The following is an 11,747-nucleotide window of genomic DNA, read 5'->3' as shown; positions in this document are numbered from 1 at the left end:
TAAACGGGTTAAAATATATAAAAAACCTTATCTCAATGAATATCAACTATTATTATTATGAGGAATTGCTGAGTCACAGGACATGTGTATATTCAATTTTATTAAGTGATTACCAATTAATGCCTCCACCAGCAATATATAAGTTCCATATTTCTAAATCCTAAAACATGGTACTAATGGGTATAAAATTATATATATATATATATAATATACACATATATATTATATGTGTATATAATATATATGTTATATATGTGTGTGTGTGTATATATATATATATATATATATATATATATATATATATGTTTATTTAATCTCTACACCCAATATGGGGCTGGAACTCATGACCCTGAGATCAAAAGTCAAATGCTCTTCTGACTCATCCAGCCAGGTGCCCCATATATTGTTTTAATTTGTACCTTGATGGTCACAGTGAAGTTAAACATCTTTTCACGGGTTTATTGGTCATTCTTATTGATGTTTTGGTGAACTAGCTCTGTATATCCTTTATTTACTTTCCTACTGGATTGTTTGCTTTTTTTCCTTTTGATTTGGGTAACTTTTCGGATATTAATCTTTTGGCGGTTTTATATATTTGAATACCATCTAGTTTTTGGCTTGTCTTTGTGTTGCATCTTCTTAAACTTCTGTTGTTACAGAATTAACTAATTTTAATGCAGTCAAATCTAACAATATTTTCTCACACGGTTTGTGCTTTTTTGGGGCTTATTTAAGAAATTCGTCCCTATTTTGATATCCTAAAGAAGTATTTCCTGAAAAATATTTCGGGGCCTGTAATCCACCTGGGATTTATTTTTGGATATGGTTTAAAGTAGAAATCTAGGGGCGCCTGGGTGGCTCAGTCGGTTAGGCGGCCGACTTCAGCTCAGGTCATGATCTTGCGGTCCGTGAGTTCGGGCCCCGCATCGGGCTCTGTACTGACAGCTCAGAGCCTGGAGCCTGCTTCATATTCTGTGTCTCCCTCTCTTTGACCCTCCCCTGTTCATGCTCTGTCTCTCCCTGTCTCAAAAATAAATAAACGTTAAAAAAAAATTTTTTTTTTTTTTTAAAGTAGAAATCTAAATTTTCTTCCTATTGAAAAAGTTGCCTCAGCCCCATTTCCTGTAGAGGTCATCCTTTCCCTACTGACTTGTAGTGCCCATTCTTATAAACCACCTTCCCACGGACCTAGTCTTCATAACCTTTGCTTATTTTCTTTCCACCGGGGGATCCTTATTCTCTCTTCCTTCCGATCGCAGCTTAAGCGTCAGGCCGCTCCTGTCTAGGTTACGTCTACATGTATGTCCAGCTCGGTGACCCCGTGACTCCAGAGAGTCTGGAAAGGCTGAGAGAAGTAGGTGTTTGGCCAGCTGCCGCCAGGCTGTTGCCAGGGCGGCTGTCGGGAAGGCCGCCGAGAGGAGGAGCACACAGAAACCCAGTGACGGAATCCGGCCCGCGCCCGCGTCGCCAAGGAGTGCGTCACCACGTGTGGTCGAACGGGGGCGGGGCCAGGGCTGAATCACGTGGCTTGGTTGCCTACGCGCTGCTGGGCCGTGGGAAGATGGCGGACGGAAAGGGAGAAGCCGCCGCCGCCGCCGGGGCCGGGGCTGAGGCTCCGGCAGGAGCCGGAGCCGGGGACGGAACCGAGACTGAGTCCATGGCTCGGGGTCATCGCCCTGCATCTCCGGCTCTGGGAGCCCCGGGACTGCGACCGTGTCTATGGCAGCTGGAGACAGAGCTGAGGGAGCAGGAGGTGTCGGAGGTCTCATCTTTGAACTACTGCCGGAGCTTCTGCCAGGTGAGGGGCTGACTGGCTGGCTGAAGGCGGCGGGGTGGGGAGGCCAGGGGAAGAGGCCTCGGATCGGTTGCCGCAGCCGGGGCTGGACTGAGAGGCGCCACCTCCGTGTCTCGCCGCGCCCCCAGGCCGGGAAGGCCCAGCTCGGGAAGCTCGACCGCTGGCCCCCCTTCACCACTGCCCGACTTTGGTCACCGCCAGGGCGGGTTGCGCTGGGCCAGACTGAGAACCCGGAGGGCGCCGGCGGCTCCCTGGAAGGGCCGTGCCCTGTCGCCGTTGCCTGTCCCCCTGCCGGGTGGTTGGTTGGAGCGCCATTGCCTCCAGAGAGATTGATTGCTCGTTCCTGCTGGGAGATCCTTTTTTGAGTGCAGATCTCCAAACTGGAAAACCTGAGTTTTCCTGAATAATCCGGAGATATGTGTTGGGGCCAGAGACTTCTCTTTGGAGTCAACGTCATCTGGGCCCCTAAAAGGTCTGACAGTTGGCTTTGAAAGGCGTCTTGGGCTTTCTCATTAGTGATTGCGGAGCCCATTGGTTGGTTGTGTTGTTTTTTTTCTTTCTTATTTTATTTATTTATTTTTGAGAGGCGGGGTGGGGAGACTTTTAAGCTGTTCTTTCTCTTCTTCTGGATTCCTTTGAGGATTGTGCTATCAGCAGTGAGGCTAGTGAGCTAGTGGTGGCTATTTAGGGTCTTTGAGTGGAAGAGGATTGAGGAAGATGTGGAGTGTGGTCTCTTGGCAGTGGTATGACCATTTCTGTGCTATAGTGGGTCCTAACCTGTGGTTACATACATATTTATTGGTATGTTTAGTTTATAGTCTCCATGGTCACTTCCAGATTTTTGTCTATAAATTTAAAGATATGCCGTTATTATTTCTACTTCTGCTGTTCTATCGGGTTTCAGGACCAACCCTCTGCTCCTCACCTGGTGTATCTGAGAGAATGCAAAATAATGGTAGTATGTTGGTACTTGGACTCTTGATGAGTAGTTGAGTGTGCGGAATACATTGCGCTGTTACAAAGTTGTAATTGGGGGGGGGGACAATTTTGCTCTCTTAGTCCAGTGGAAAATAAAAAATTGGCTTGCTTTCTTGCTTTTCTCCTTCCTCTTTGCTGAGCCAGAGACACCTCATCTCTTTGAATGGAATTTTGTCCATGCTCATCTTTTCTATACATTGTATCATTAGCAGTTTTTATGTCTACAACCTGCAGCATTTGTCTGCACTAGGAAGTGTCCCGGTGTAATTCTTCTTTGCTTCTATGCTAGTAATGAGCATTGGTGCTTAATACATTTATTCTGCGAACTTTTACTGACTGCGTTGGATGATGCCAGGCACTTCCTCGAGTGCTGAGGAAACGTAGGACAGCACTTACCCATGATGAGCTTACAGTTGGAAGGAGGTGGTAGACGTAACAGTATTTCCAGAACAGTTTTGGTAATGATGGAAAAGGAGGTGTTGTAGAGACAGTGGTAAGGGGATTGCCATCATGGCACATCCTAATGGAATGGAATGACAATTAACTAGTAAAAACAAATTAAAAGTTTAACTGTGGACCGTACTGTGTACTTAGAAGTAAGAGGGAGAGGCCTCTTTAGATAGGGTGGTCCAGGAAGGCCCTAAGGCTGAAAGGTAAAAAATGAGTCTTGGGACTGTAGGGGGAGGGGAAGGGAGCATTTGAATGCCAAAGGTAGAGATGAGAAGGAAAATTGAAGCTTTGGGAGAATGGGAAGCTGATTGGACAGGAGTAATGGGGAGGACGACAGGAGAAGAAATCTGGGTTTGGGGAAGTCTTCTAAGCTTGTGTTATTATCTTAGAAAGATAACAAGAATGGATGTAACTACTTAAGTTGAAGCTTGTCAGAGGATACCATGTATATATCTACATATCTATATATTTTGCTTTATGCCTAGTGCTTGCAGCCCTCATCTCATTTTAACTGAATGTTTTAATGTCTTGAGTCTTGGTGACACCTAGAAATGTAAGGGCACAGAGGAATTTAAAAAGCAAAGTACCTCTGTAATTTGTCTTTTCTGTGAAGATTTCCTTTGGCCTGAGGTTTTTCCCCAAACACTTTTTTGGACTAATAAACGTAATAAGAAAAGATGTTCCTGTAATCATGATGTGTTATAATAGGAAGCACATTGGATTGGGAGCTAGTCGGGTCCTATTTGTGACTCTACCGCTTATTAGTTAATAACCTTGGACACACTGTGCCTATGGAATTTATTTTGTTTCCTGGCCTTTATCTCCTTATAATGCTTTATACAAACAGTAGAAGAGAAAGTTTATATACAACTCTTCACAATATTTGTCACAATATTTTGGTCACATTTTTTCCCAGTAGTCCAGATAAAATCAACTCATGGTGCCCTTGTTCACCAAATACAGAAAAAAAAATTCAACATTTTATGATGAAGGAGGAACAATTTCACCATTCAGATTTGGTTGGATAGCTCTTGGTTTCACATTTGAAAGGCAGAATAAGATTTATTCATCCACTCTTTGTGGTGTGCCTGACGTTGCACTAAGTGCTGGATATAGGAACATGCCCTCTAGGAGCACTTAATGTGTAAAGATAGGTAGTAGCATCATAAAGGCCTGATTTGTGCTCTCCGGGATACTTAACTGCCACAAAAGTATTTTCATCAGGTATTTAGTTTAGAAATCTAGAGATTTAGATGTACCAAGCACATCCCTCCTGCAACAGGCTGGGACCATATTCTCTCCAGCTCTTGCAGTACTTAAAAGAAATGGGTCTATCTTTGGAATTGCACCAAATCAAGAAATAAACCAACATATGAAAGGATAGAGTAGCTTGTCTCATTCTGGGCATGTTTTCAATTTTCAGAAGTTTGTGAAGATGATAAAAATGAAACTTGAAAAGTAATAGTTACTAAGAAAATGATACTTAGGTCAACTTGTATTCAGTGAACGTTTGTATTCAATGACAATGGGATGTGGCTTTTCCCTCTTTTCCCTCAATTTCTTTTCTGAAAACACTGTCTGCCAAACAGTGTGGATGAGATTAACTCCAGAAAATAGTCTTTCTTTGTTTTGTTGAAAAATTGATGGCTATCCTCTCAAGTTTTTGCTATATTTTGGGAATCAAGATTCCTAAAGTTTTACAACTGGTAGTTCTATTTGTAATACACATTTTGAAAGCTTTTTAAGTAACATTAACAGACTTGAAATTATTGGGTGAATGATTATACTTTGAGAATACCAGGCAAAGTAGTTTTATGAATAAATCTTGTTGATATGAAACTTTTAGGTTCTAGACTAATAGTGACTTTATAGATTTTTAAGAGTTAAAGTAAGTAAGTACTGCATATATTTCAGTTTCTCCTGGATTTGTGATTGAATGCAAAGGGTCTGCTGGCTTCACCATTTAAACTAGCTATGTGACCTTGGGTACGTTATTTTCTTTAACCCTTAGTTTTCTCATTGGTAAATGGAACAATAATAGTACTTACTATTATCTATGTAAACATATTGTTTATGGACTAAATAAGACAATCTAAAAAACAATGTTCCCGGAATTGTCCTAGTTTTCCAGATTTCTTAGCCTTCGAATAGAAAGTCTTCACCCCCTTAACTCCAGTTTACTTTTCAGCTCTTACCTAGCCAATCCCATCACCATAATCCTACTCTTATTCAGAGGTATTTTACTTGGAGTCCTTGGACCAAAATTTCTCCAAGTACATTATTTTGGGAAAGCTGACTTTAATTTTCATTTGATTCCTCAAGATCCAAGATACATATTAGGCTTTGGTAAATATTTACCGATTGATTGATCTCCAGAAGGATACTTTAGCAAGATCTCAGGTCAAGTAGTCTGCCTTTGCCTTTCATTGTGCTGTTCTCTCCTTTTTTCTCTCATTTTCTATATGGCGAATTTTCCTTGTTTAGGGCCCAGTGCAAACACCGTCTCCTCTGTGAAGCTTTCTCTAATTTCTCTAGACTTCCTCTTAGATGTTTGTCTTCTTTTGATGCTTTGTACATACTTTTAACTCTTGCTTTTCTTGCTGTCACTGGCTTAGTCCAGGTTTCATAAATAATGTCCTGTTGCAGCAACCTCTTCACCAAGCTCCCTTGCTTTCTGACTGACTTTATCTACACTCCATTCTGGTATTCTTTCTAAATTGTAAATATAATCTCGTTAGTCACTTTGTTCCCTGAAATTCTTCAATGGTTTCTTACGCCAAAGACAAGATAGAATTCAGACTTACCAGCCTCACCTGGCAGACAAAGCCTTTTAGAATTTGGACACTGCCCCCACTCCCCTTCCCCAGCTCCCACCTTTCCAACCTTTTTTCTTTTCTTTTTTTTTTTTTAAATACCTTTACTACAGTATCCATCTCTAAGTCTGCCTGATTAACCTAGGGTCCTCCCTTCTCCATCTGCTTATTTGTCCTTTAAGACCAGCTCAAACATTAAGTCTTTGAGAAGTGTTTTATGATTGCAGCAGACAGAATGAGGTGATTCTTCGTGTACTCCGGTAGCATCTTGTACATAATTGTGGTACCTGAATAGTTGTTTCCATGTTTGTCTCTTGTATTGGCTAGCAAACCAACAAGAGTAGAGGTCTTATTTAGTCTTTTTTGTATACTTGGCACCTAGCAATTAATACAATGCCTGGCACACAAAACTAATTTGTTGAATGAATTATATTGTAGAACTTCATGATATACTGAAGAGGTTAGTACTTCAAAAGAAACACCTGATGTAAAATCTGATGTAAAAAGCAACTTTATCATAAGAAACAGGATGAAGGAACAGGATAGACACTCTTTGCTCATCTCTTGGAGGCGTACTTGTGAACTTAGCCTACATTCATACAAGGTACACATTTACATGTGTGGAATGAGGAGTAGTGTTGGAGGGAGAAAATTAGAGGCGTTATAGCATTGAAGAAGAGTTAGCAGCCTAATAAGGCAACAGTTTGGAAATGTTGAGATGGGGAGTTTCAGTTAATTCCTTGAGATTGGTGACCATGAAAACTCTTGAGATTTACTTCTCATTTATTTTAAAGGATTTTTAATACATTACCTTTTCTTTTTGTGCATTCTAAATAGAAACTAGATGACAGGTGGTTATAATGGCATACACTAGCTTTGCACCGCATATGACCAAAACATAATTATAAATGTGACTATGAAGCAGTGGGAATTTTGGATGCTGTCATTTACTTGGTACCACCCAGTCTCTTTCATACTAGTGATTTTTGTGTCTACCTGTGCTTCATGCTCTTCTGAACAATTTTAATAAAAAATCTAAGTAGAAAGCACCACTTGTTTCAAGCCTGCAAAGGCATTGGTCAACTAAAGTGTGCTTTGTTTTCACTTAGTTCTAGACACCTGTCACCTCTCCCAGAGGCCTTCCTTGACTGTCTTGTCTAAAACAACACTTCCCCATCACCTTCAACTCCTGAACACTGCTTTATATTTCTCTAAATCACCGACTACTATCTGATGTCTATGACAAATATGTCTATTTATCTGTCTCTGCACCTGGAATGTAAGCGTCAAGAGTGTGTTGACTGTTTTGTTTACCCAGTGCCTAGAATTGTCCCTGGCACTTAATGGGTACTTAGTCAATACTTGTTGATCTTTTATCTCCTTGCTTCCTTAAATCTCTGACTAGACTTCTTAAGAGTAACAAGTCTTACCTTTCTTTATTAAGAAATAGGGACATGTTTTGGTCAGCCAGTTTATGGTGCTTCCGAGCAGGGATCAGGTCTTACTGTTCTTTGTATCCTAATTACTAAAGAGTAGAACTAAATTTTATTTATGTTTTTTTTTTTTTAATGTTTATTTTTGAGGGGGTGAGGGGCAGAGAGAGAGAGGGAGACACAGAATCTGAAGCAGGCTCCAGGCTCTGAGCTGTCAGCACAGAGCCTGATACAGGGCGCGAACCCAGGACATCATGCCCTGAGCTGAAGTCGGAGCTTAACCGACTGAGCCACCCAGGTGCCCCTTATTTATGTTTTCTAAGAATTTCCCATGGTTGCTTGTATTCCACAAATATTTAAAGAGCTTTTCAACAGGGTTTGCTTAGCCAGGTTGAAACATTTATTTTGGATATGGTTGATATCATACTGGAAAATTTGAACATAGATAAGGGATTGAGCAAGATTGTATACAAAAAAATAGATTCCTAAAACTTTTGTTGATCCCTAAAGCCAACATATAAACCATTACATGAAAAATTAGAGGGGTTATTTATTTATCTGTCAATCTTTCTATCTATCTATCAATTAATCAATCATCTTTTATGTGCCAAGCACTCAGGTAGATGGTGTTATTTTTTATTTTCATTTTACAGATAGAAAACTGAGGCTCAGGGAAATAAACTTTCCCGGGGTCACACAGCGAGTAAGCTGTGACAGTCTTCAGATTCCAAAGTCCATGCTCTTTTTCCTATGTCAGCATTTCCTAAACTGTTTTGTTCCATGAGTTATATGTATTAGTAAGTACTTACTGAATTAAAGATTCTATGTTCATGTAAGTTAGGATAATGTTGGGATAAATATTTTTTTATGTGTCATATATGTTAAGATGCATTGTGAACCTCCTAGAGAGACATTGTTATGCAGCATTTGCCAAACTTAGCAGGTCTGGGACATTTAATATTTTGCTGTGTTCTAAACCTGATATCATCCCCAAATTAAATGTTTTTCTTTCATTATAGTAAAGCAAAACACTATGTGGAAGAGTGGATTCCTTTATGTTTCTATATACCACTGAATTTTGATTCCCTACTTTCAGCCTAAAACATGACTGTGAGCTTTTTATGAAAAAAATTTCCCTCCAAGTTTTTGCAGGTTTTGAATTATACTTATTGTCACATATGAAAAGTATTTCAATGTATTATAACTTTTGTAAATTAGAAATGAATACTATTTAGACATATCTTGAGGTCAAGGTTATTCATCTGGGTTTACCTTTATCTCTGCAACATAGCTAGCTTGGGAACTAATGTATTTGTCTATTTCTTCTCACTTTTGTGCTATGTCTGAATTCTTTTTTTTTTTTTTATTTAAAAAAAAATTTTTATAACGTTTATTTATTTTTGGGACAGAGAGAGACAGAGCATGAACAGGGGAGGGGCAGAGAGAGAGGGAGACACAGAATCGGAAACAGGCTCCAGGCTCTGAGCCATCAGCCCAGAGCCTGACGCGGGGCTCGAACTCACGGACCGCGAGATCGTGACCTGGCTGAAGTCGGACGCTTAACCGACTGCGCCACCCAGGCGCCCCTGTCTGAATTCTTTAATATGTTTTTTTTTTTTAAATGCCTTTCTTGTCCTTTTTGGGAGGGATCTATTAGTTCAGCATGCTGACATTTGATTTCATAGTATTTTTATTCCCAAGGAAATAGCCGGAGTGTGTCACATTAGCCAGCACAATAATGCTTTATTAATATGGACACGCGTTAAGAATTATTACTGGGTATATTGGAATGAATGGCCTAGCTTGGGAATTGCATTTTTGTGATACATGGTTATATAAAATAGGTGTATTTTTATTCATAATTTCATTTACTTTAATTTGCTTTTTTAACATATATGCTTAGAATACATAAAGTATCTTAAAATAATAAAACTGAATATATATATGTATATATAGATAGATATATATTTAAAGTTTTGTGACTCCTGCCTAGTATGTGCTCATTCTAAAAGCTTAAGACAAGATGTATAAGTGCAGAAAGTGAAACCACCATGTAATCTCACTGTGAATAGCTTGGTGTATTGTTCTGATTTTTGGGAAAATATGTATATAGTATACGTGTATATATAAGGATTAAAACTAAAAAAATTATTTGAGTATAGTTGACACACAGTGTTACATTAGTTTCAGATGTACAACATAGTAATTCAGCTTCTCTATATGTTATGCTATGCTTACTCCAAGTGTAGCTACCATCTGTCACCATACAATGCTATTATAGTGTCACTGAGTATATTCCCTTTACTGTGCCTTTTATTCTCATGACTTATTCATTCTATAACTGGAAGTCTGTGTCTCCCATCCCCCTCACCCTTTTTTTCCTTTGCCCTACCTCCCTTCCCCCTGGCAACCATCTATTTGTTCTTTGTATTTATAGGTCCAGTTCTGCTTTTTGTTTGTTCATTTGTTTTGTTTTTTAGAATCCACATATGAGTGAAATCATAAGTTAGTTTTCTTTCTCAATCTGCCCTATTTTAATTAACATAATACCCTCTAGGTCTGTCCATGTTGCACATAGCAAGGTCTTACCCTTTTTTATGGCTGTGTAGTATTCCATTGTGTGTATGTATATGCATTTGTCAGCTAATGGCCACTTAAGTTGCTTCTATATCTTTTTTTTTTTAATATTTATTTTTGAGAGAGAGACAGAGCATGAATGGGAGGGGCAGAGAGAGAGGGAGACACAAAATGCGAAGCAAGCTCTAGGCTCTGAGCTGTCAGCACAGGGCCTGATGTGGGTCTCAGACCCACGAACTGTGAGATCAAGACCTGAGCCCAAGTCGGTTGCTAAATCGACTGAGCTACCCAGGCGCCCTGTATCTTGGTTATTGTAAATAATGCTGCAGTAAACTTAGGAGTGTCTGTCTTTTTGAGTTAATGTTTTCTCCTTAGGTAAATACCCAGAAGTGGAATTATTGGATCAAATGGTATGTCATTTTTTTTAAGATTTTTTTTTTAAGTTTATTTATCTTTGCGGGGGGGGGGGGGAGTGTAGAGAGAGAGAATTCCATGAGAGATCATGAGCTGAGCTGAAATCAAGAGTCAGATGCTTAACCAACTGAGCCACCCAGGTGCCCACTGGATCAAATGGTACTTCTAATTTTAGTTTTTGAGGAGCCTCCATACTGTTTTCCACAGCGGCTCTACCAATTTACATTCCCATAGTGTACAAGGGTTCTTTTTTCTCCAGCATTTATTATATCTTGTCTTTTTGGTTCTAGCCAATCTGACAGATGTGATATCTCATTGTGGTTTTGATTAGCATTTCCCTGATGATTAGAGATGTTGAGCAATTTTTCATGTGTCTGTTGACCATCTGTAGGTTTTCTTTGGAGAAATGTCTGTTCAGGTCCTCTACCCATTTTTTATTTGGATTTGTTTGTTTTTTGGTGTTGAATTGTATAAGTTCTTTATATATTTGAGATATTAACCTCTTATCAGATATGTTATTTGCAAATATCTTCTCCCATTCAGTAGGTTGCCTTTTTGTTTTGTTGACTTATTCCTTCGAAATGCAAAAGGATGTAGTCCCAGGAGTTTACTTTTGCTTTTGTTTCCCTTGCCTTAGGAGATATATCTAGAAAAATGTTGGTGGGGCTGACGTTAGAGAAATTAATGTCTATATTCTTTTCTAGGATTCTAGGATATTTAGGTCCTTAATCCATTTTGAGTTTATTTTTGTGTATGTTAGAGAGTGGTCCAGTTTCATTCTTTTGCATGTAGTTGTCCAGTTTTCCCAGCACCATTTACTGAAGAGACTGTCTTTTCTCCATTGCATATTCTTGCCTCCTTTGTTATAGATTAATTGACCATATAAGCGTGCATGTATTTCTGGACTCTTTATTTTGTTCCATTGATCTGTGTGTCTGTATTTATGCCAGTATCATACTGTTTTGATCACTTCAGCTTTGTAGTATATCTTGAAATCTGGAATTATGATACCTCCACCTTTGTTTTTCTTTCTCAAGATTGCTTAAATATTGGATTTTTTAATTGTCCAAAAAATTCATGTAAAAAAAATTAGAATAATGTAAAAGAAGAGAGCAAAGGATGAAAACTGTCACATATACCCTAATACTTCAGTACTACATTTTTCTAGGTTAATAGTTTTCTTAGGTTAACAGTTTGGGAATATATACTTAGAGAGTTTTTCTATATATGTATATATTTTTAGAAAAATAATGTTGAGCTTATATATTAAAACTTAATATATTGATA

General features: G+C 39.0%; 1 protein-coding gene across 1 annotated transcript in view; it reads left to right on the top strand.

Annotated features, from left to right (window-relative positions):
- The first annotated feature begins 1,556 nt into the window (after positions 1–1,556).
- RLF (RLF zinc finger) overlaps positions 1,557–11,747 on the top strand; it is an 80,911-nt gene continuing 70,720 nt past the window's right edge. Inside the window, exon 1 of the mRNA XM_047872055.1 lies at positions 1,557–1,798. Within this exon, the coding sequence (XP_047728011.1) occupies positions 1,562–1,798 (237 nt within the window). The 5' untranslated portion in view covers positions 1,557–1,561. The remainder of the gene's footprint in view (positions 1,799–11,747) is intronic.

The sequence above is a fragment of the Prionailurus viverrinus genome, chromosome C1, assembly GCF_022837055.1.
Source record: "Prionailurus viverrinus isolate Anna chromosome C1, UM_Priviv_1.0, whole genome shotgun sequence".
NCBI lineage: Eukaryota > Metazoa > Chordata > Mammalia > Carnivora > Felidae > Prionailurus > Prionailurus viverrinus.
The sequence above is the reverse complement of the archived record's forward strand: the minus strand, read 5'-3'. Positions and strand labels throughout refer to the sequence as shown.